The following is a 25,968-nucleotide window of genomic DNA, read 5'->3' on the forward strand; positions in this document are numbered from 1 at the left end:
TTCTCTCCTCGGTGCACATAGGTGGTCCCCAGAATGCTGTGTGTAGTCTTGCAGGATACCTCTTTTTATTAATGTCATTTTTATTGCCGATGAATATGCTGATGTATTAATTTTGGGATATGTTGTGTATACATTATGTTGAGACATCGGTGCGTATGCAGACAGCAGGTGTATATGTGTGTATGTACAGTCCAAACCCTCAAAACCCGCAACCCACAGAGATCGCTTCATCCCTCACACTGGATCCAAATGTGCCATTATCTTTATGTATCACATATATCAACATATTACACACACACACACACACACACACACACACACATACATACACACACACACACACACACACACACACACACAGAAATACATACATATTGTACAGGATCAAAAATGTGCCATGACTAAATGAACGCTTGACAATTTATTTTTTCTATGTTTTCAAAGGAGAGTCAAGTAGTGACATGTACAGAAAATGTTGCAATGATATGAAAATAAAAATCTTGCTGTGTGTAAATTATTCAACAATTAACTGTTTATATTAAAATTATGAATAAAATTATTGGAGAATATTGTCTTCTCGCGCTTCTTAACTATGGACTGAGGCTGGTAAGCAGAACTTATAGGACTCAGTGTTGTCACTACACTCAACAAGACAGTTCAGAGACCAAGGAGACAAAATAAGAGGAACACGTCAGTGGATTTTTGCGGTACTTTACTTTTAGTATTTCTGCTGCCTGCTGAAATGATCAGATCACACAACTTTGGTACTTTCCTCACAGGCACCTTGGGAGTAGTTGAGAAAGTTAGTGCTTCTCCTTCATTTCGCTTTTCCGTGGTCAGCTTGCTTCTCTGACATCAGATAATGATGCAACTGCAAAGGAAAGAAGGAAATGAACAAATAAAAACAAATGTAATTCATAGGTTGTGTTTTCAATCAGTTTTTTTTTTCAGTGCAGAATCACCACAAAACCGAGGACAGCAACGTACTGCATACTGTAATGTAACACACATTATGAAATCTTTCTTTTTCACTCTCACTGTCTGTGAACGACGTTTCCTGCACCACCCTGTTCACATGTTCATCCACACACTGAGACCTCAAAGCAGATGTTGACGAGCAGTGAACAGTGTTTGCACCGGGGTGTGATTCTGAAACCACTGTAAATGCAGCTTGTTCCTCCAAACCCTGTTTCTCAGGCCTGTGCAGCTGCAGCGGCTGCACCACGCTGACTGGCATCCAATCATGAATGCATTGCTTTTCGTTTAGTTTAGTTGAGTGTATGATGAAGCCAATCTGAGCTGTAGACACAATCTAACAGTTTTAAGAGCCTGTGCACTTTTGCTACAGTGCTGTGCTGTCATGGAGCCCATAAGCTGCCATAACATGTTTCAAAGCAGCAGTGATGTGTGAAACTGCATTTATGGGCCAATCAGCTGCGCCTCATAGACAGAAAAAGAGGAAGCAGGGTTGAGAGCCTGTGCCTGTGCCTCTGCTTGCTGGCTCTCGAGACTCAAGAGTGAGGAAGAACCCGACGTTCTCACACAACAGTCAGACCTGAAGGATCTGTAACCCACCTTTCTCCTCTCTGTGGCTTATTATGGTGCTCAGAAAGGATTTAAAGTCACCACCTGTTACATATCATCAAATGTAAGTAGAATTTCTGTGGCTTTTCTGAGTCTTGTCATGAACTTTTACCGGTTTCATGCAGTTCTCTCAACACCAGGGCCCATTTCGTTCCATGCATTTGTTTATGCAGTTGTCTCAAATGTTTTCTGTAGTCGTGTTCTCTGTCTAATACATTTCCACTTGCCATCTCTGGGCCAGTGTTTTTCTTCCCCTGTCTGTGGGAAAGTTGGGAGACTTTTCCACTTGATGCGCACTGAGCTGAACTTGACAGTCATCCGTGATTACACTTGTGCAAAATTAAGAAGCGCAGCAGTTGCAACAATTGTCAGCGAAAGGCCTAGTAGCTGTAGCAGTGAGATGTATGTACAGGTATCACTCCTCTGTTCCAGCAGTTTCTCTCAGCATTTTGCTGTCAAAGACTTCACTTTGCTTTTTAAAGCGTTTACACAAGATGTCTGTGTCTGTGTCCCTGTGACTCACAATAAGAAAAAAAAAAAAAACTGCATGTATCATTGCCCTGCACTTTCTTTGCAATTGCTTCCTTCTCTTTTTCTGAACCAACTACTGACACATTATCTTTTTGAGGCATTCATTTCTAAATGTCTTAAACAGAAACACATTACCTCCCTTTCTTATTCCACTTTTCACTCCTGTGTCACTTCCAAACACTATTTTCCTGCTCTTGTGTCATTCCAGTCAGTTTACAAAATCTCTGCAGAGAAGATCTTTGTCTGCCATAACTTTTTTTCCTCCATAAACTTGGAGATGCACAGATATTTCAAACATAGAAAAGTAGAGTTACTCCAAAACAACAGGACAGTGGCATGTATTCTTAGTTGTTGTTACCTGCTCCTGATGATGGTTTAAAAGTAAAACTGAAAGCTTGAAACAGCAAATAAGCTTCTGTCTTTTCTTTCGTAGAAACTTATAGTTTATCGTAAAGAATTTCAAAATTTTCAACATGTCCGAATCAAACCACTTCATCTTTAACGCCTCCTTCTCTCTTCTTACCTCTCCTCCCACTGTCACCTTTTTTCCTTTTTTCCTTTCCTGCTCTTTCTCTCACTCCACTGGAGTCTTTAGGGAGGTAATCCCCAACCAGCAGCTCCTGGAACCTAGCCTTGGACTCTCTCTCTCTCTTTTCTCGACTCCCCTCCCTCCCTCCCTCTCCCTCTCCCTCCCTCACCCCCACAACCCTCCTCTCACTGGGTGCAAGAGCTCCAGTGTGCGTGAGCTCTAGTTCCCAGCTGGCCTCCCCACTGCGCTGCTCCTATGGCGGACTCTCCTCTCAACAACTCCTGGCCCTCCTTCTCCAAACTCTGGATGAAGCGATGGTCCTTCAAGAGAGGTATGAGGGAAATCTGGTTTTAGATTGAGGTTATAGTTCTGTTATTTTTATGGTTTTTTTGGACAGCACAGTGAGTGAAGACTGAGAGTGAAAAAAAAACGGATAGAGAGGGGAGGCGGGTGTCATCCAGCAGAGGTCGTGGACTGGATGTGACCTTAGGATGTTGCTGATATGTGTCTCTTGGCTCTTTTCTGTCATTTCTCTCCTTCTCACCTCTCATTCAGTTCTTTTCATGACATTGTTGTTTACCATTTTGACCTGATTCTGGGTTTGTGGTGAATGACGGTTGCAGCCTTTCACATGGCAGTTTGGAGCAAAGTTTAGTGAGTCATTTCTAACCCTGTTGCATTGTATATGATGTGAGTGAGAATGCACAAATGTTACAATTTGAAACCTCTGATTATTTATTGGAAAAGTATCACATTCTGTCTATAGTTCTGCCACTGTAACCTGTATTAGTCAATGAAGAGTTTTTGTTAATGAGTTTAATGTAGCATTGGTGTGATTTTAAATTTTTCTAAGAGTTCACTGAGAAAAAGACTGACAAGTGGAGTTTCATACACACCATAGATGTTAATTTTTCTCTCATATATCCTGCTCTATAACACACAGAACTTGAGTTATTTCATGCCCTCTGTTCCCATGCTGTTATCATCAGAGGAATATGACATTTTAGACATAAAGAAGCCGAGTAGGAAGCTTCCATTTTGCTTCAGTTGTAGTGTCTGTTCTAGCTTGGCGCTTTGAAACTGTAGTCAGACAAATTTCTGATCAAAGAGGATCTGCGAGATGACAGTTGTTTTGATCTGTGCTTCAACCTCAGATCTAACAGCCTCTGTGTTCTGTTTTCACCTTCACACATCTGTCACGCGCACACACACACACACACACACACACACACACACACACACACACACACACACACACACACACACACACACACACACACACACGAACACACACACACACACATGGACTCACACGGACACACATGGACACACATCTAGGTACTGAATGGTCACAGAGACCTTAATCTACACACTTTGTTGCAAAGGCGAAGTAGTCAATAAAGTATTGCAAGTATTGAATAATGTATCTTTAGATGCATTACAAGGATGACTTTTATCTTGTCATCTGTGGTTTCTGTTGTGTGTGTGTGTGTGTAAGTGAGTGTGACAGCTATACTGCAAAATTTGTTTATTGTACCAGTCAGTATCTCGGTTGAAAACATGGCTGTGGACACGTGTATCTCCTCTAAATCTGTGTGCATTGTAATAACTCATTACATATATATTGTAAAAATTCAACCGACCTTATCATATGATGCCCAAGTTCCTTTTGTTACTCCCACTTAGCGCTTGTGTACACTAACCTTTGTGGCAAACACATGCCCTTGTTTCCTTTTTGTCACATTTGCTCAGTCTGGCTTTTTCACATGACTGAAGAAAGACTGAACACAAACAGTGTTTCATACTGTCACACACAAGTTTGTCATTTACATTCCACATAATTAAAAATAAGTTTCTCATGTACTGTTCTATAAATACTTATTACTATTTATACTATTTATATAGATTTAAAGTTGTGTTTACTGGCTGTTCTCCCTCAGTTTGAACAAAATACAAAACAAATTTAAAGTAATGAAATAAAAAAAACCTGCTAGAGCATTGATTTAATTTTTTAAGAACAATCCAAAATAAAACTTAACTTACATAAATTCACTATAATAGCTGATTTATTGAAGGCTGTTTGTCAAACCAAGTCAATCAATCCAATTTTATTTATAAAGCCCAGAATCAAAACTTTACAATCCATCATATATATATATGACAACCTCTATTTTCAGACCATCAGAAATAAGTTCACGAAAACATTTAACAGGAGAAGAATGAGTCAAACCTTTAGAGCAACAGAAGCGGGATCCCTCTTCTTCTTCAATGTGGAGAAAAAAAAAGAAAAAAGTGTTACAATATATAAGTGTAATACTGAGTTAACAATAATAATAATTCATTTAAACAGTTTTAGGCAAGGTGTTAAAATCACTTGCTGATTTCTTAGTTGATAATAGTCATTAGTTTTGTCAGAGGACCACCCTTTGTTATGTAGAGCCAGACTGTAGGGAAAACAGCTGACTATGACAGTGCCAAAACAGTTATGACACACACACACACACACACACACACACACACACACACACACACACACACACACACACACACACACAGACTCACTGATGTTTCATCCTTGTGTGATGTATTAGCAGATATGAGAGGCCAACCATAAAAGGCTACAGTAGCTCTCCAAGACAGCATCAAGCAGCCGCTGCAGTGTCTGTACCGAGTGTCTAAGTTTACACTTAACACAAGTGGGATTTGGACGCAAACAAATTCTCCCTCCAGCGGGGACACTGCCATCCCCACAGCCTAGGCCAGTGATTTAGTAATATAGAAAATAGATCTACAGTGTGTCTGTCTCTGTGTTTATTTGAGAGCATCTCTGGCTGTCGCGCTGAGAGGGGGAGTGGATGCTGTTGGTTTATAGCGGGACATGGTGCAGGATTTAGAGTGTGGCCTGTCTGTATTTTGTATCACTGCACAACACTACCACTTACTGGAAAGTCAATGTTTGCTTGTAATAACACAGATAAACTGACACAGAGGTATATAGAGATCTTCAGTTTGAGTCTGAAAGAGCTTTTTTTGTTGTTATTTCAAACCTGCTTGTTGTGATAGTTATAGATGGTTAGTTAGTTAGCTTTATTCATTCAGGAAGTCTGATTCAGATCAAGATCTCTTTTGCAAGAGAGACCAAATTGCACAAATACAATAAGATAAAATTGGTACAACACAAAACCATGGAAAAAGGGATATGAAAATCTCCATCCAGTTGTGTTGTCGTTGTCACTATTTTGAAGTTAGTATGAGGGACTATTAAAGATAATTGATCCTGTGATATTGTGTTCACAGATAAAAGCTTTGAACTCAACTAAGCATGTTAAACATCTTGGCAACATACTGTAGATAGCAATGCCTCATGAATGAAGATGCTATTCCTCTGATGCCTTCTAAATGCCACTGATAACTCCGACAGGTGGGAGAACGGCAGGTGGTTTAGTGGCAGCAACATGAGCACACAGAATATATCGACAGTACAATGTAATGTAGTTAGCATGATGGATTATATAACAGTTTTTCAGTTTTTAAAGCTGCTCTTATTGATATTCTTATATTAACAATGAATCAAATGTCTATGTTTAATGCGAAAGGGGTCGATGTAGCATTTAGCATCTTTAATCTGGGTTTTATTGCCTGCAGTTTTACTGTCCAGTCCCACAGCTCTCAACAACCATTCCTTTAAGAGTTGGTGGAGACCAAACAGGAGGTAAAAGGAAGTGTGAACACTGGACTTACATTTGTCCAGTGGGCAAGAAAGACAACACCAGATGAATGCTAATGTTTTGGCCAACTTAAATAGATTCACACAGTGGATTGTATTTCTATTATGTTTGGTGCCCCACATCCTACGATGTTTATGTTTCAGTTTTATAGTCCAGAGGATGTCCACCATGCAGCGCCTCCTCACTTCCAGCCCCATTCACCCTTCCTTTCCTTGTGGAAACAACAGATAGAACAGGTGCTGTATAGCATTAGCAGCAGCTGTTTTGCAGAGTACCTCTTTACACTGGTCATGTAGACAAAATTAACCTTCAGATATAGAAACAGGGTAAATGTGTTCAAGGAGAATTGAGTCAGGCCCCGTGGAGCCAGGCCGGCTTAGGCTGTGGCTCGGGTTCACAGGAGGCGTTCCCTTATGAAATGAGGATTATGTAACCTGTCGTAACTGTGGCTCTTCCCTCCTCAGATGGACATGGTGTGGCTGAAACCCTAACACTGAGCATGACATACTCAGACGCCTTTACAGACTTTTCAGACACCACTAGACACTGACAGATTTATTTCCATAATGAAAGAAATTTTTCAATAATGAACATTTCTTTCCTCAAATATGTGTTACCACTCTCAGTTTGCCTCTTTACTATAAATCTCCTTCATATAGCATATACTAACTATTATATATTGTATTATTTACCACAAGTGAGCAGCTTCTCAGGCCACTAAAAACTGAGTGAGGGAATAATCTCCGGCTCTCCACCACCGACATGGAGACTAATGCTGGCTCACTGAGCAGTTGCCAGTGGTGACGGTGGTTTGTGGCATCATGTGAATCAAGGAATCTGTTTATGCAGTGGAAATGTAAAGGAGCTTTCAGTGAGAGGCTGGAGCAGGGGGCTTTTTCTTCCGTCATACACAAAAACGCTTAAATTGAATACACAGGTGTTGAGCAGCTGCTGAAACCAGCTCTTCTTTGTGTTGTTTTTCTCTTCATGGTTGCTGTCGAATTTATTGTGTTTTCAAGATATGTTTGGGACTCACAAACATCATGTCCATTATCTTTCAGCATCTGAGTGCAAGCCATGTAGTCAGTCCTGTGGTTCTCCCAGTGCCCAACTCAGCATCCAGCCTTCTGCTCCCAGTGGGAACGGATCTTCCTCCTCACTATCCCCCGTTTCCATCACTGAGGACGTCTTCTTTGATAACATGACAACGAATGACAACCAGGTGAAGCTGTACTCTTCATTAGGGTCATCTTTATTTTCTCATTTTTTCCCCTTCCTCTTTCGGTCATGCATGACTCTAGGAAATGCAACGTCAAGTCTGTCAATTTGTCCGCTACATAAGTCCAGACTAAAAGATCTCAACAACCATTAGATGGATTGACATTCATTGTTCCCAGATGTTTCTTAATGACTTTGGTGTTCCCTTCACTGTTCTTCTAGCGCCACCATGAGTTTGACATTTGCAGTTTTAGGTGAAATACTATGGGGTAGATTGCCATGACATTTGCCGCCAGTATTCAAAGTCCCCTAGTGGATAAATTGTAATGACTTGGATGATACCATGACCTCTCCCCTTGTGAGGTTGACACTTTTGAATTTTATTGAATAATCTTCACAACCATTAGGTGGACTGCCAAGAAAGTTGGTATAGACATTCAAGTCAGCAGAGAATGATGAGTAATAACTTTGATCTCCTGATCTTCCATCTAGTGTCACCATCAGGTCTTTGTGTTTATGTCTGCTTAACGTCATCATGTTAGTATCGTCACTGTGATCATGCTGATGTGACCATTTCGCTCAGCATCACAGAGCCACTAGCATGGCTGCAGACTTGACCTTGTTAATAGGATTTTGAATTGCAGCTGATTTTCCAAATATCTTGTTTGTCTTCTCTCTGTTCTCCACGTCTATCCTCCTTTTTTTCTCTCTCCCCTTCCTTTAAAAATTTTCCATGGCTCCACTTTGCCTCCTTTCTGACTTGCAGGATGCGTGTTCAATAGTCAGTGACTACGACTGCCCTGGTGTGGAAGTGGGTGGCAGCGTGGAAGACCTGCTGGGCTTCAGCCCCTCTCTCAGGGCTTCTGAGTACTTCAAAGACTTGGAGGGAGGGATACCGGCTTCACAGTCTACTGCATCCACTGTAACCACAGTCCCAGAGAGCAAAACCCTGACGGTTGACCAACAAGTGTCTCTAAACACAGACCCTCCTGCCATCAACCTTCCTCTACAGACTTCTCTGACCGCACTCTCCCCTCAGGTCAATGCACCATCACCGCCCTACTATATACAGCCTGCGGAGGAACCTCTTCACAGCTTTGTGGTCACTCAGCTTAGTCCTAAGTTATTGCCAGGTTGTCTCATTGACAGTGGTGTCTCCTCAGACCCTTCAACAGAGCTTAGTTTGACAATAAATCTGAATGGACTGTTGGGTTCAGTGGAAACAGCAAAAGGGATAATGGGATCAGAGGCAGTAAAGGAGGAAACCACAATGGATTTTGACGGAGAGCCAGATGAGGACAGCTTTCCTATCCTGGTCAGATCCATGTCAACGTCCCGAAGACACAGCTGGGGCGTCCCTGTGTCCCCCATTGACCTGCGGAGGAGGTGAGATGGATGACAGAGGGAGGGGAGGGATAGAGAGATGAATAGTTGAATGGAAAAAATTCAGAGCACTGTCATTACTGCACTTTCCTGCCAAAGTCCTTCGTAGGTTTCTACATGATGAGACTTTGTGCTTTAGTATCACCCCGCATCACTCACTGTGACTCTCGTCAGCTCTGCCCTCATTATGCTATTTAATGGTTTCTGGTGGTTTAGTTAGCTCTTTAAATAATGCTGTCATGACAACTTTGAGGTATGCACAGTGAACTGCGCACCAAAATATGTTATGAAAACCAAAACTGAAAAACATTTCAAGCTGGTTAACCCCCTTCCTGTGTGTTTGTTGCTGTGCTGTCAGACTGAGTCTGGATACCACGGCCATGGACAGCGATGGAGAGAGAGAGGATGATGAGGAGAGCCATCAGCAGACCTACAGCTGCACGGCCTGCCCTGAGGATGAGACGGATGGTCCCGGGATGAGGTTCCCCTGTCCCAGAGCCAGGGTCACTAGCATGGTAATGATGAACGGTGACATACTATACCTAAAAGATAAGGCTAGAGATGTTTTTGTCACTATTGTCATTTCCAACAAATCTAATCTCTCAAGACAAAAACCAACAGTGTATTTCTCAGTTTCTCAGTACTTTCCAACTTCCTTACTCTGCCCGTGGCACTCAGCTCCATACACATAGTTTCCCACTGAGGATGTAAATCTTTCAAAATGGGTCACCAGTATATACTTTTTTCTTTCTTTTTTGTTTTTTAAAGGCAAAAGTCATTTCCTAAAACAGATGAGAAAAACAGATGAGTTCATCACAAAGAAAAAACACGTCACCCAGTCCAACACTGCGGCTCGTTCATGTGTTTTTTACAGTATCCGTTTTTGGACAACAATAAGATATATCAGGCTTTGGCTACACAGATAATAAAGATCGATGCATTGTTGTTGTCGGTCTTTAGATTGGATTTTTTTTTTGACAATATGAAAACTGGAGAATATCACCAGACTGATCTTTTAAGGGAATAAGGCTGATGGGTGGTCACAGTCTGGAATGTGAAAAAATAACCAAACGCTGAGACTTTAAATGTGCATCATTTGCAATGTCGTGACAACCTGCAGAAAAATAACTTATTTATCAAGTGACCAAAAGTGACAACATGTAAACTACCAACTAATAATGAGTGAGTCTGCTGTGTGTTAGAGAGGGGAGTCCAAACAGATCAAATGTGCACGTGATGTACGTTGTGTGTGTTTATTCTCCAATGTTTTCAGGCCGATGGTGCGCCTGGCAGACATCTGTATTCCCGCTCAGAGATCCTCGCCACAGATGAATGTTCCCGAGCTGCACACATTTCTCGAGTTGTGCAGACATCCAAACAGGCCGCAAGGGCAGCAGGAGGTGAGGCTGAGTGTTTGTTCATGTAGAGTACATGTTAGTTTATGTGTTTTACTCTCAGCGGGCAGCTGTTTTCATCATATTCGACCTTTACTTCTTTCTCTCGTGTAGCGGAGGAGTTCGACCCAGAAGAAAACCTACATTCTACTGAGGGACAGAGCCATATGTAAGTCTACACCGACATCAATTACATCTGCCACTTGAGTTAGATCATGGAGCCCTTTCTCACTTGGAATGTGTGGTAGAAGAATCTATTTCCTTTCTATAAGATGCTTCAGTCTGACTGACGGGTAATGATGCTTGAGAGAAAAAAAAAAAAGTTTACTCTTCCAGTTTGAGTCACAGGATCCAGCTGTTGGTCTTAATTGTACCTGCAGCATTTTGAATGGCACAGTACAGTAGTGCACATACTGTTCTGTAATTGTAAATTGTTATAGTCTGTTACAGCTATCTAACTCCCATGTAACAGAGGGGCTTTCCCCATTTCCTCCTGACATTTCTGCTTTATGTCATATGTCTGCAACCTCCTCCTCCCACAGTCCTCTCTCCCAGCTCCTTAGATGGCCCCTTAATGTGTGTGTGTGTGAGTGTGTGTTGTTAATGTGTGCTAGTGTGACTGTGAGTGTTTGTGTGTGTCTGGTGATTGTGTGGACGCAGCAGACGAGGGAGGATTCTTCTCTAAATCTCAGTTTGACACCCAGCTCCCAGCAGCCGCTCCCTCTCCTCTCCTCTCCTCTCCTCCACTCCTCGCAGCCCACACTCAGCCTCAGTGTCTTGTTTGTCTTAGGCTGATGGTACAGAAAGTCCTGCAGGAGCTAAAGCTGTACCATGGGTAAGTAAACAGAAGAGGGAGGTCTGCTCGCTCCTGCTGCTGTTCAAACGTAATCTCAGTCCTCGAAACAGCAGCAGCAGCAGCAGCAGCAGCAGCAGCAGAGCAGGCCACATTATGACCAAGGGGAGCACTGCACTGTGTGGGTGTGTGTCTGTGTACACAATGTATTGTTTGTGCATGAATGTTTCTGGCATGCGCCTGTTTGTGCACTGACACAGTATACCATTAAAGCTGGAAAAGGTCTGTGGACATTTTTTTATTTCACAAAATCATCAGTTGACGTCACCTGACACTGAAACCAAGCTGATGGAGGGAAACCCTTCCCTTTAAAGTTTCCCGTTGGCTAAACTACTCTCATACGCTCAGATTGTGTTTCTTTTTGCTGTGATGTCAGTCTCCTATTATGATGTTTCAGCATGTTTAAGACTTTAAAAATCGTCTAATCTATCTATCATATTTGTGCCAGTTCACCATTCAAACTGATTTTCTCTCCATTTAAATCATCTCATTCTGTGTCACAGAGCAAAGCAGAGGAACAACAGATCAGATGTCAAAGAATCAGGAAATGTCACTTGGTACGAGTTCCTCTCTAATGAGTAAGTGCGGTCCTTGTTCTTGTTCTCTTTTCACTGCTGCAGAAATATTCACATTTATGGACAATTTTGGGCAAAAAAATATTCACAGAATTCGGAGATCTTTAATTGGTTGCTATCTGTCCCGTCCCTTCGCATAGAAGTGTTTCATTAGCTATCTATAACAGGTTGTGGTCAAAACCAAACAGGGTAAAACATAAAGTGTCAGCGAAGTGACAGCTGCTCGTGCTTTTGCAGTAATGTGGTTTCCTTTCATGAAAACAACACAGTAAATTTTCTCATCACTGTAAATGTTTCTACTACAAAATTTCCCATTTCCCTTCATTCATTTTATGTATATGTTGTTTTTCAGATTGACTATTAACAAAGAGCATAACAGTTACGATATATGTCGTATAACATAATATAACATAATAAGACCCTGTCCTGTCTTGACCTGAATTAAAAAAAATATATATATAAAGTATAGTTTCAAGATGACCAAATAAACAATTATCAGTAACTACTGGTGATTTTCAAATGTGGGGAAGGATGATGATTAAATTCCTGCAGACAAGACAGCCATGAGACTGTTTCCTTATGTTGGTGCATTCACTGCCTCTTCTACCAGGAATGAGGAAGAGGAGGATCGTACAGAGAAGGTGGAGAAAGGCACCAAGGTGAAGAGGACCCTTAGCTCTTTGAGGAACAGGATGGCTGGCTCCTTCAATAAAGATAAGGTAAACCCAAAGCAAAGACAAATAGTGCTTCGAACTCATTACAATATACCATCCCACCTGCAGTAACATATATGACCTGATAAGGATTACAGTTTTCTTTACGAACTAAGAATCCTGGGACAAAAATGCTGCAACACATTTTAATGTGGAATGCAGAAAAGTGATTTCAGTGACTGCCCTCTGCTGTATTTTCTAATATCATGAAGACCATATCCTGAGGTGCATGTTGCTTCACACACAATGTATAAATATTGCCTGCGATGTGGTTGTGTGTCATACCCAACAATCCAGTGTGTGCCGCAGTGAAAGAGAACACACACACAATTGCGTATAAAAACTCCCCGCTGTGTTTGATTTTCTTGTTCCTCTGCAGGGTAAGAACCGAGAAAAAGAGCAGCAGAAAGAGAAGTGGAAGGAGAAGGAGAGGGAAGCCAAAGAGAAAGTATGCAGCAGCAGCAGGATGAGCAGTGGGCATCATTTGGTGCCAGGCGCTTTTTCCAGCTGTGCCACCTGCTCACTGTGCAGCAAGTCCCTGCAGAAAAAGCATGGCCTGCAGTGCATGAGTGAGTAACGCCACAGCCACAAGTGTACATGCACCCACGCTTGTCCTCAATATGACACAAACACATGTGCACAGGTGTTGCGCTCACAAACAAACTTGGATCTATTCATACCCATGCTGCTACACACACGCACGCTCACTCAACCAGTTATTGGAGCACTCAAGCACAAACACAGCCGCACACACACACAATCGCACGCAGCCATAAAGCGTAATGAATCCTAAACCATTCATGAATTCGTCAGGAAACACCCAAATATTCTCTTTAGGTGGGAGGCTATTTCTGACTGTATGGTATTCCCATACACGTTATCACCTTTGTTGTGTTGAAATTACAGCATTAAATTCACAGAACGTAAAATAGCAGAGAGTCATAATTACATAAAGTGCCATTCGTCATTTTGACTGTAGCTTTCCTTTTGCACTTTTCTGCTAAAAGAAGATGGTGTTCCCTTTCAGTTCTTCATCAAACAGCATTTGTGAAAAACTTCATACAAAAACACTGACGATGTCTGCAATTCCCTCTGTGCTCTTTTTCACGCTGCATCATTACTGTGTATGTCCTGTGTTTCACAACTCAGCTCATTTGTTTAGACGTGTTATCTGATTTGTTATCACCATCCTCTGACAGATGTTTATGTGAATCTACAGCATGTCTTTACTTTGTTGCTCCGGCTTGTAATCCTCTTCACATTTCCAGTATCTTTGGTGTGTTGGATGATGAACTCTCACAATGAGAAAGCAGGCCCTATTTTGTCTGGAGGCAACCACAGCTTTATGTGTCCATTCATGGAGTAGACCTGTACAGAGCATTTCAATGCCCCACGGTTCCTCTTTCTGTTACTGTTGCGCCACTCCTTTGCAGCCAGCAGGTCAGCTGATAAGCCCGTAATACCTAATGAAAGATGTAAAACTGTTTGCTTGGTACAGGCAGCGGTGAGCACAGTGGAAAAACTCTTATCCGAGAGGTCAGGCTGCATGAATATCTGTTGATAGTAACTTACCAACAGAAAAATCAAAAGTTTAAAATAAGAAATGTGTTCAAATCCAGCAGAAATTGGTTGTTGTTTATTATCATTAGTATCATAGCTTTTGTAACAGACGTATGTGGCTGTGCTAAAGTACAATTTAATTACTCATATACAACAGCATAGTTCTAAAGTGTTAACAGAGATAATCGTAAAATAATGTCTAACTGTTTAACTTTAATAACAAATTGTAAATGCAGAATTAGCCAATATGTTAATTAATCGTTTCCATTCGGCTTTGCCGCACAGACTGAAAGAACTATAAGATGTGTGGCAACAAATTTAAATCTTATGAAAGTTCAGCTGTCGTATAGATACTTGCACATAGTGGTGAAGACAGTATTGACATGTTTACACAACTACAAGTAGCAATACCAGAAGTAATTCCAGTGTAAAAAGACACCATTACAAGTGAAAAAAGAAGCTAAATGTTCAAAAAGTAGCAAATGTTCTCAAAATGCCGTATGGCAGAATTTTTCGTGTTATATTTGGCATTAATTTTACAATATACATTGAAAAATATTGCAAATGCATTCATGTGTAAGCAGCATTTTAGCTGTCGAAGCAAAGCTAATTTTAACTAGTCTATATACTTTTAGATTATAGGTAATTTAATCTATCACAATCCATCATATTCTGTAAACTGATTCTATGTTTACATGGTTTCATCTGTAAAATAACTGGAAACTGCAGATGTCAGATAAGTGTAGTAGAAAGTGCAGCAGCTGCCTCAGAAATGTGATCAGTGCAGTTATAAAGTAGCATAAAATGAGATGGAGGACAAAATTTTATTATATTCGAATACATATGCTTAATTAAGCACATGATCTATTGATTTATTTGGCAGAAGAAAAAACATTAGACCCAAACATTGGATCTTTTATTTTTAGTATTTTTTTTCTTTTAAGTGATATTTTTAAACTTCCACAGGGTATTTCCTTTAATCATCCTGATACAGCCAGAATGATATTTAATCACATCTGTGGCCAAATTTGTTGGCATTCCTGTAATTCGGTGACTGTCTTCTCATAAGCCATGTGGTCAGGTGATAAATTTCACATCACCAAATAAAGTTTCCAAGGCGGAACAGTACCATTCTCAATATTAGTACCATTTCATTTTCTCTGAAGTGGATCATTTGCAGGAGTGAAGGAGAAGAGCAGTTAGAAATTCTGTGCTCCCACTTCATTATTTCATGGCTGTAACCTCATAAGTTCCCTGGCTCCTTTTTGTCTGTGGGAGACAAAAGCCATAATATGTACAGAACATTTATAAATCTCACAGTCTGGCAGGAAGGGATATAATGTATGATTGTTTTTAATAGTGTGCTTATTAAACAAAGTTGTTCTGGCATATTTCACAAGACACAGGGCACCACATATCCAGTGTGATTCAGACAGCGCTGCTTCTTTAAGACATTAACCAGAAACCAATAACACATCTATCTCACTCTCTTTCTCTCTGTGGCAACTCTCCATTCATCACCGATAAAGTCACAAATCCTAAATGTTGACACTTGTTGGCATTGTTGGTGCGCACACACACACACACACACACACACACACACACATACACACACATACATGCACAGGCGTGAGAAAACAAGTGAGTGTCCCTTTAATTTGAACCAAGCCCTGTGGGGATTCAGCCGAGAATCAGCCTGTGGAATGCGTCGTTTGTGTGCCAGAGATTGTTCCCAGTGCAGAGTAGGACACAAAACTGGACAAAACCAAGAATGTGGCATACTTGTTGCCACTGATTTTCAATGGCTGAACTGATTTATGTACCTCACGGGCAGACTACACTTCCCTCTGGATGCAGCTGATTCAGATCAACTCGGGTCTTGCTGAACGGTAAGAGGCAGCTACTGTAGCGATGGTCCGAAGCGGGATCAGGTGGATAACTCCCGTTGTTTCGCTCAATGGGAGTTTTCAGACATCCTGGCCGCTAGCTAACCAGCTAAATGCTAATAATAGCCAATCAACCACTTGTTGCGTTTGTCTTCTACAGGCTTGTTGTTTAGTCGGGGTTGAGTCAGTGTGTTAACAAAGTGTAGCCACTTTTAAAGTTCCATAGATATTTATTTTCTCGCAAACTGTTTAAAATAAGCTTAGACTGAACGTATGGCTGACTAGCTATTAGCCACTTAACGCTAGCGTTGTTAGCCTGCCTACAACCGCTTCTATTTGAAAAACAAGGTTAGTTGGGTAAGCTGTTGGCTTTAATTAGCTGAAAGTGATAGTTTGTATAAACGAACACACAGCCACACCAGCGCTGTTTATCCTCGTAACCTAATGTTGCACAACTTCCCTTCAAATTCACTTTATGTGTCCTTTCAGGAGTTTGTCTTTGCTCATGGGTTGCAGACTTTGCACGAAGCTCAACAGGTGATTGCTAACTAAGCTAACGTTAGCTTCCAAGATAACTATTACTACTACTACTATATCTGGAGTCAGCTGTTAAAATGTTTCTGGCATGCTCGGATGTTTCCCCTGATATGGTGGGGAAATCAGAGGTTAGTACAAGTAACAATATTCGCATTTACAGTTAGATGGCGAGGTGCGTCTGTCTGTGTTAAACAGTCTTGTATTTCTGGTGTTCCCACCCCGTTATAGTTGGCTCAGAGACTCAGGCAGCTAACTGGCTCTGTATTATGGGACTCAATGATCCCCGATGTGTTAAATGGTGTTATTCTTCAGTGTCAAATTCTTGTAATTCCTCAGCCGGGCAGGTGATGCCCTCTACCAGTGCTTTATTAGCATCAGGCAATAGGAATGGCCCAGGCTGACGGGGTGACCATTCAGCCTATCCCCTCACTCCTCTACCTCTCTGTTCTGACTGAGTTTTCTCTTTGACTGGATCACATGGTGCTAATTGTGCTTGGCAGGTCTGCCAGTGCATAACAGCCCACTCCACTGACTCTGGGTCTCACCCATCTCACCCTGTTAGCACACCACTTCTCCATGCATCACTGCTTTGCCTTCCAGCATGCCTGACTCTTTGGGCTCTCTGCCTTTGACTAGATTTAAGGTTTTGACTGCCTCCATGTCTCCTCTGAGTGCCTCTTAGTAGATTTTCACCTCTTTAACTGTTGTTATCATCTAATTTTCATGCTACCTATAGGCTTGATTAGTCGGCAGATTAATCATCAGAGGGGTAATGATTTGAAGGGGTAATAAATAGATAGATGATATCCCTCTACCTCCCCCTTTGAGTATTGTCTGTATGTTACTGGTCTTAAATAGTAATCATGACCCTTCTTTTTGGGTGAGAAATGTGACAGAGATGTTTCACTTCACTGAGTAAACAGTTCCCTGAGCCCCAGTTCCTCCTGTTTCATGAGATGATGTCATAGTTTGGCTGGTTGCTTCAGTTTGCCCAAAGTGTTGATGTTTTTGTCCCTGTTGTTTCATAGAATTAAGTAACCTCTTGAACTCATATGCAAACATTAACACACAGGAAGCAAGTGATGTCAGTTTTTGGCTTCTGTGTAATCAAGTAATACCTTTTTAAAAATGGCTGTTGTGGCTTCTTTTCCTCCAGGTTGGACTTGAAACCCATTTGTGGTAGTAGGGTTTTTCTCTGAACTACAGAGGGTTATATGGAGCACAAGTGGTTTTACTGTGGTTATTTCTTGTATTTGAGAATAGTGAAAGGAAACTACGAGAAATATTAATATGACATATTGCATTTATCTCAAAATGGAGGCACTGCACCATCTAAAGTGACTGTATGGGCTTAGTTTATAAGCAGAATAGACATGCAGTTTTACACTCCTCATACACTTAAACTGAACATGCTGGCATATGTGAGGAGTTGACGACCACATTACTTAAAATGAGATGCTGCGGCTCATTGAAAAAGCAGCACACTTGCAGTAGCCTACATGATTTTGAACGTATAATTCAGTCGGAGGTAGGAATGTTTACTTTAAAGGACTTCACCCTGTTGTTTTGTATGTTTTAGCATGTTACACATAATGTATATAGATAATAAATAACAATTTAGGATCGAAATGATATGCGTCTATGTTTGTGTATAGACAGATTGATACGTTTTTTTAGAGGATGCTCAAAAAAAATTACAACAACATGTAAAGAATCATTTGATTTTTTTTTTATCAAAAGGTTGCTGTTTAGCTGCTTTTGTGAAGGTGCAAATGTTTGGGGGAGTTTTACTGTTCAATGCAGGTGTCCAACATAAAATTAGCAAAAATACAGTTTATAAAATCCGTGATTAATTGCTTGTCTCAAGCACACTATGTGTCTGCAATTTTACATCTTCTTATTAAATTAAATCAAAACCAGCATCTAAAAACCTATTGTTCATCACTAATGTAAAATATACACAGTTAGTGTACTTACCTACAATTTCACACACCCTGTTTTGAATTTGACAGTGTTTGTAGACTGTATGTCAAAAACAACTTTTAAGTGTCCTATCGTGTGAGGAAACGTTTCCCTCGAAGAATCCACCCATTGCTATCTGGCGCTCCCATAAGATAACATGGAGCATTACATTCTTTCTGTAGAGTTTGAGTAGTAGCACGTGATTTTAAAGTTGTTTGTTGTATTTTATTTTCACCTGTCTGTTGATTTGTTTGTTGGCTTCTTTTTTTTTGGCTGCCTAGGACAAGCATCAGAAAGATATCATTCTGTCATTCTGGTGATCACAGTGCTGACCTAGACATCATTTCTAGTTCACTGATTGACTCACTGAAGTGTGTGCTGCTGTACACCACAAGTTTTCTCTTGTGTGATTAGGGTAGTTACCAGTCAGCAGATGTTGGGTGTGGTGGTGGTTTTTGACGGGGGCTGAGTGTCCCGTGGATCAGCTGCAAACCACAGTGCAGTTGTCACGACTGAATGACTGGAACTTTATCACACAGCTCAAGAGTGGCAGAGCTCTTTGACACTCACCCATGTGGTCCACCTGATGACATTAATCACAGTGACAGTATGCGCTGGCCTGACGTCAGAACTGATCTGTCAATTGTGACTTTTTTCTAATGAAGCATTTCTTTATTTTCACCGTAGGTATCACACATGGTGCTATTACCAAACATCGGGGTGGTCTGTAGCTGTTAATGCTGATAAGCTCTCTGATATCAGTAAACAGAAATACACAGTGTTCTTTCTTATCTTGAGAGATTTTTTCTTTTAGTTTCGTTGAGCAAAAATTCTTTTGAACACTTTTTGAACATAATTACCTCAACTGCATATTCCTAAACAGAAATGGCTTACTCTTGGATTCTTCAGTGATGATTTGAAGTGATATTGTTATAATGACATTGCTTTTTACTCCGTCTAGATCTGCTTATCCATCAGGTCCTCTTATCTCTTCCTGTTCTTAGCAATACTTTTCCCAGCCTTACCCGGTCAGTGTGTTCAGGCTTTGTTGAAGATGGTAAGACGATGTATTACTGTCCTGGTTGACTTGATTAGACATTGACGGTATGTTGTGCTTGATGTCTTTTGTCTGGAAGAGCCAGGCTGGCAGAGATATGTGTTATTTTGCGCGTTAGTTGAAGCGAGGTGGAAAATTATCTGCTACTGCTGATGAGTTTGTTGACTTACTGACTTCAGTGCCCATTTCTTCCTCTAAAGGAAAAAAAAATTTTCTCTGGTTTCAAAACTGAGTGTAATCCAAAGAGGACCGTCTGATCTGAAGCAATAACATCTAAAAAAGTTGTTTGTATTAGATGTTTTGTGCTATTGGGCAAATGTTGCACTGCTCTGCATCTGCGTTACTTCAGTACTGCTGGACCCAATTCAAAGAGGGACACAGCACTGCTGGTGAAGATTATTCAGAAGCCACTTTCTGTTTTCTTTTCCTTCAGCTTAGCCAGCAATTGTTCATTTATTACCAGAGAGAAGGAGGCAGAGGGGGGTAGGCTACAGATTGTGAATGAAGTGGAAATAATAGATTGGTTAGTACTAGATCTTAAAAGTAAAAGGGCAAAATATGATAGATTATGCTAATACTCTGCAATATAAATGACTCTTATAATATGTGTATCTATTCTTTATGTCCTCCTCAATCACTGCACACACAAATTATCATTTCTCCTAATGTTTCATGCTTTTCCTGTACAGGAAAGAGTGTTTTTGTCATTGTGTTCATTGTGCCAGTACACAAAAGGGAAATAAGCAATAGAAGCCTTTATAGTAGGCTGTACAGCAGTTAGTGGAATTTGCTAGCATGGGTTGTGTTTACTCTGTGTTGTTAACATAAGCAGAGCCTTTGTCAACAAGATTCAAACAATCACAAAAGTGCCTATTGGCCCATGTAATATGGTAAATGTAGAGGGGGCAGTTTGGGTTTAAGTTGCTTTTAATACTGCCACGTTCACTTTGTTCACTTGTCTTAAATAGTAGTTGCCAGTCAAATTTGAGTTTTTTATTTATTAATTCATTAATTTTTAACTTGGATCACTAATCATTCCAAAAAAATATAATGATAAATCTGAAGTAGTAAAATGCAAGTTTGAGGGGAACAAAATGAAGTGGTAAAATAAAAATAATGAAAACATTGAGACCCTTGTTATCTTAAAATTATATCTGAGTAGTAGTAGTAGTATCATAAACACAATAAGACACACAAAATTAATTTCTTTTTTTTTTTTTTTGGCCCCTGTATTTTCCAGTATAGACCCACGTAATGCAGTCAGCTGGCCTGTTGTCATTAATCACTACATTCAGTCAATTTGTTAAACTCATCCACCCTGCTCCCACTGCTCAGCCTCTCTTTACAGAGAAGCAGCTCTCATTTTTAGTGTGTATATGCATTTCTGCACTTTTGCACATCTGTATATGTTTTGCATTGAAGGCCACGTGTTTTACCTGGCTGGGTTGGGATCAGACTTTGCATGGTCATGACTTAATTTGCTTGGCCAGCCTAGTCCCTTGAAATAGGCTTCTGATCTTTACCTTATACAGTATGTAACCAGGCTGAAAGATTGAACTGTTTTGTTTTAGCAATGCTTTGTCTTTCCAGTAATTGAGTAGAACACGGAGGAAAGAACTTACTGCTCTCAGTGTGTTTTTCCAAAACATCTCTGATTTGTATCTGTGTTAATCAGCGGAGACACAATCAGCCACTCCATCTACACCTGACAACAAAAGCTTTGTTTTCCATACAGGAAGAGAAGTGAACAAAAAGTGAAATGTATTACTGAGAAAAAGGCAGTTCCTGACCTGCCTTACAGTGAGAGTCTGTATCATGTACTTATTAAGCCAGACAGAAGCCATAGAGTTACTGCTGCAGCAGCCCCATGAGGTCACTTTGTAAGAATACTGTGCCTCCAGGCTTTTGTTCCAGTGTTTTGTTTGAATCACAGCCCTCTACTTTGAACACCGCCTTCGGCAGTGGTTGGGTTGGTTTTGAAACCTCCGACTTGGTTTACTGTTTCATTGTTCCCATCCATATTCAATCCAAAAGTCACCACTGTAGCCTCTGTATACTGTACAATCTGTATACTGTATACAACTGGCCTAGCAAGACTAATGCAACACTGATCCTCTGTTCCTGTCCTGCTGTTTTTCAGATTGTGCCGTGAACGTTCACAAGAACTGTAAGTCTCTGCTGGGTGACTGCACCAGCAGCAAGAATAAGGTAAACACTCCACTGGGGCATAGAAAAACAAGGACTAAGACAACAGGAAAGTCGTCCTACTACCTTCCACTGTGCTCTACTATTTAGCATATAGTGACTAGTTATATGCATGTGTATGTGGTCAGACACTGGATCAGTGGCACGAAATGAACTCAGGATAAAGAAAAATAAGATTAATAGAAATGGTAGTTAAAAAAAAAAAAAAAAAAAAGCCAGTATTTGTGTGACAGTCAGATTTAAGTTTCTTTGTCGTAGTGTTTTGGCAGTCTTGCTGTAGATTCCTGGTTGAATCTGAATTATAGTTGTATAATTTATAGGTTAAATTTAACCCTTTGATCCTTGTAGCACCACTGCAACACTAAATGAGTGTTGGGACTGTGCTAGATTGTAAAATCCATATTTGAAGAGCTTTCTGAGCTTTTCTTCTACTTCATCCATCAGTCTGATTTCTCCACATATTCCTTGCTTTATGCTCCTTTGTAAAATTATTGAGGAGGTGCATATTAACCGTGGTTGAACCTTCTATCTAGCATCAGGTGTATATGTAGCTACAGAGAAGCATAATTCCACATTTGGCAGAGAGGTTTTTATGCTCTTTCAAGCCTGGGGTTTTAAGATGACTCCGCTGAAGATGACATGCCTCTGTCCACTCTTGAATATGAGTCTGCCTGAGATGTACTTTGCTTGTCATGCAAAGTCCTTGTCCACGAGAGCAGTCTCGTCCTGTAAAGAAACTACAGTGAGTGTGCAAATTTTTAGGCATTTTGTAATCTGTCACTCAGCTGATAAAAGCCTGAGATAAAGGCCTTGAAATGATGCTGTCTTTATTTTCTCCACACAGAGAGATTTTCTACCGAAGACCAGCTCATCAGGATCTCCTAACCTTGGTAAGTAGAACATGCATGTGCGGACGTGCTATAGTAGGGGGAATGCATTGATGGAAAAGAAGGCAGCTTTAGTCCCCTTGTGTCAAATTAAAGAGAGCTGATTGCCTCTCGGGTGGTTTGCAGAGGATTAAAAAGATGAGGATGGACCCTATGGATCCTATTTCTTCAGTCTGCAAATCTTTTTTTCTTTTTTTTTTTACAGTATGTGTGTGTGTTGTGTATATGGGTGTGTGGGTGTTAATAGTATGTGTGTCTGCCTACACACTGAGCGTAGAGGGGGAGATTGGCCTCCAACAGGCTGTAGGCAAAGGTGATGATTAGCTTTTGTTAAGAACAGTCAGGCGATTTACTTCTGGTTCAGTTATTGTGCGAATTCGGGATAGATTTAGTAATGTTTTATGTACAATCTATACACAGAAGTTGAATTTATATAAATATACAAAGAACAAAGGGAAGCAAAACAAAGTCAGATCTTTACAATTTGTTAATTTGAAAGAATATCTGTCAGTTTCTTTGTTACAGTAAAAGGTTAGATTAGAGGTAATTTCACTCATTTCAGTCTCAGAATAGATGTCTTGATTCATTATCATGAATTGGTCCATACCAGGAAATTTCAGGTAGTTCTAATTGTAACATTCAGCAGGTCCTGTTGCATGTGATTGACCCCACAGGAGACATGAGCAGCTGCAGAGGCAGCAACAGCTTAAGTTAATCTCCTGTCCTGTAGTTGTTATTCTCTTTTGAACAGCTGGAGTCCTGTCAGCCACACCTGATTTCTCCTCAAGCCCTGCTCTGGCCAATCAGTAGCTTGTGCAGGGGGTCGGGAAGAAAAGGAGCGGAGACAGGAATTGAGGAAAAGTCCGTCATCAGAAAGTGCGAGAAACATAAAAGGGTGTGCTTCTTTCCAGAAGCTTCTACAAGAGATAAACGATCGGGGCGTTGCGTATAAAACCAGGCTACGCGCTGTTCTCTGCTACTGATGCTGTGGCAGAGATACTGTGGAGTTTGGATTATCAAACATCTCCTTTTGCTACTCCTTTTAATTTGAGACATTCGCAATGGAGCTAGCAGTTACCGAAGGCACTATCCAAACCACGAGGGCCTCCAAAGCGTGCTCCAGAATGGCTAAATCATCCAACTCCTCCTCCCCACCTTCCTCCACCTCATTGTGGAGTCTGTCTGGACGTGTGGGGATGCGAGTGTTGATGCACCACGACCTGATCACCTGCCGATTCTTCCGATCCCTTCCTCGATCTTGGCTGAAAAAATACAGGGTTCGACAGGGGCAGGAATCAAACAAGCACCCACTGGCCTCCTTGTCGTCTTCTCCTCTCCGCTGGTCATCCTCTCCTTTCTCTCTCCCTTCTCCTAGTTTCTCCTTATGTTCCCCCTCCGTCCCCTCTCATTCCCTCAGTTCATCCGTCTCTCATCTTTCCTCCCCAGCGCTAAAAGACCGGGACAGAGAGCGGGATCAGGCAGGCCTTGCCTCATCACAGACCCTGGATGGCCACCCAAGTTTTCTCAGCACCCCAGGCATGACCGTTAGTCAGTGGGGACCTAACACTCAGCTGACTGCCGCCCATACCACCTACTCCTCTGCATCCCCTGCCTCCAGCCTTGGCCACAGCCTCCATCACCACAACAGCTCAGGGTGAGTATCTCTGCCCTGCAAGTCACTTTTCTTGCACATAAGAGTTTTGTTTTTGTTTTTTTTTTGTTGTTTTTTTTTAATCTAGTTTACTTTTAAAAAGATTGCTCCTGAATGACAGGCTTCCTTTTGACTGGGAGTTGAAAAGTTAAATCTTTCTCTCAAATCTATAATGCTGTAGATGTTTGCAGGATCTGCTGTATATTGTATGTTAACGCTGAATATTTATAGATTCTTCTCTTTGCTGCTCAAATACTATTTTCTCTATGTCATCCTGAGATGTGTATTTATAGTTGACATATCAAGGCACACTTTTTTTTCTAATAATACAGCCTTTTGAAACTGAAAGTAGACAATTCTCAGAGGTGGACTACTTTTACACTGCATCACTAAGAAAAGTGGGAGTGTGAGAGAGAGAGAGAGAGAGAGAGAGAATCAGGAAAGGTGTTAACAAGACCAGAAAAAGAGGGAGCGACAGCCGGGCAACAGTATGGAGGAAAGAAGGAAGGAAGGAAAGAAAAATGTAGCTACCTGGGTTTTGCTTCTGTGTGTCATTCTATGTGGAACTGTATATATGTGTGTTGGGTCTTAAGTATATTTAGGCTACCACTAGCCAGAGGGTTTGAGTGGTATCAGTGTCAGCATGTATGCCACCTTGGACCTGTGGTTGTCATCCCTCAGATCCCTCCCTGGGGAGATGGATGAGACAGATGCTCTCCGCTCCAAACGCTGCAATGAAGACGCCATTTCCCTCGCTCCCTCCACCACCGAGTCTATCATCGTAGAAGGTGAGTTGACTGAGGTGGGGATTGAATTTCAACAGTTCCACTCATGGCTGAAATGATTTACTCTGAAGGAGATTGTTATGGTGGTAACACTGTTCTTTATAACTACGTTTTCAGCCTGTTTAGCCTGTTCTAAGATCTGTGTGTTTGTCTTCAGGGAGTTTTCCTAAATCCAGGGAGGTGAGTGTATGGAGTGTGTTTCGTGGAGTCAGGAGTGACCTCACCCTGTCTCATTAAGCTGGAGTGTGTGGGAGAGACAGACCGGCTAACTGCGTACTAGTGTTCAATCTTTTTAATTTTTTTTACCCATAGGTAGCATGTCTCAGGATTTACTGTTTTAAGGGACACACCCATACCATGAACGAGCTATGCAAGTGCAGGGTTGGCATAGTCCCTCACATCTTTTTTTAAGCTTAATCACAATCCTTATTAATGTGAGGTTCAAGAGTTATCACATTTACAATGCATTGTTGACATCAAAACATGATCAAAATTGTTGGGAAAAGCCTCGTATTTCAGATTTTAAAAAAAAATTGGTTCGACAAATTCATTTGTGGAGTTGAGATTGTGTGGGTCATATTGCCTTGTCACTATCTCCATATATTATTTTAAGCGCTGCCAAAACACAAACAGACGAGACATGAAGTCATCAGTGAGCTATTCTTAAACTTGGAGGCTTCGCAGAAAGTATTTGGAAACCTTTTGTAAGGGAATCATCTTTTGAAAGTCATTGTTCATGATTTATGAATTGAGTCTCGAGTTACCTGCTGTCCTAGATCTGCTCTTTTTGTGTCAACATCACTTTTCGACAGTCTGAAAGTGGGTGCCTCCTTAATGATGAAGAGGCCGACCGTCAGCCGCACAATCCAGGGTCAGGCCCACATGTCAGAAGTTCCTCCATCCTGCCTAGCTGACGTGGAGCCAGACTAT

General features: G+C 41.1%; 1 protein-coding gene and 1 long non-coding RNA gene across 3 annotated transcripts in view; one reads left to right on the forward strand and one right to left on the reverse strand.

The window, feature by feature from the left end:
• The first annotated feature begins 1,560 nt into the window (after positions 1-1,560).
• Positions 1,561-25,968, forward strand: part of LOC111217999 (rho guanine nucleotide exchange factor 18-like) — a 44,647-nt gene continuing 20,239 nt past the window's right edge. Inside the window, exons 1-13 of one of the 2 annotated variants that reach the window (XM_022740121.1) lie at positions 1,561-1,648; positions 7,434-7,594; positions 8,357-8,976; positions 9,332-9,488; positions 10,247-10,373; positions 10,482-10,536; positions 11,724-11,798; positions 12,406-12,514; positions 12,888-13,077; positions 21,651-21,718; positions 22,560-22,605; positions 24,049-24,256; positions 24,935-25,041. In XM_022740121.1, coding sequence (XP_022595842.1) covers positions 7,574-7,594; positions 8,357-8,976; positions 9,332-9,488; positions 10,247-10,373; positions 10,482-10,536; positions 11,724-11,798; positions 12,406-12,514; positions 12,888-13,077; positions 21,651-21,718; positions 22,560-22,605; positions 24,049-24,256; positions 24,935-25,041 — 1,783 coding nt within the window. In that variant the 5' untranslated portion in view covers positions 1,561-1,648; positions 7,434-7,573. Of the gene's footprint in view, positions 1,649-7,433; positions 7,595-8,356; positions 8,977-9,331; positions 9,489-10,246; positions 10,374-10,481; positions 10,537-11,723; positions 11,799-12,405; positions 12,515-12,887; positions 13,078-15,934; positions 15,958-16,443; positions 16,492-21,650; positions 21,719-22,559; positions 22,606-24,048; positions 24,257-24,934; positions 25,042-25,968 lie in introns of those variants that run through there. The other variant, XM_022740192.1, reaches the window with a different exon arrangement.
• On the reverse strand, positions 14,953-18,501 carry LOC111218146. The gene is made up of 3 exons (XR_002664974.1): positions 18,469-18,501; positions 17,610-17,691; positions 14,953-15,337 (listed from the first exon to the last, which is right to left on the reverse strand). It is a non-coding gene; the product is annotated as an uncharacterized LOC111218146 (long non-coding RNA).

This window comes from Seriola dumerili, unplaced genomic scaffold (assembly GCF_002260705.1).
Source record: "Seriola dumerili isolate Sdu_G_001 unplaced genomic scaffold, Sdu_1.0 BDQW01000002.1, whole genome shotgun sequence".
NCBI classification, from domain to species: Eukaryota; Metazoa; Chordata; class Actinopteri; order Carangiformes; family Carangidae; genus Seriola; species Seriola dumerili.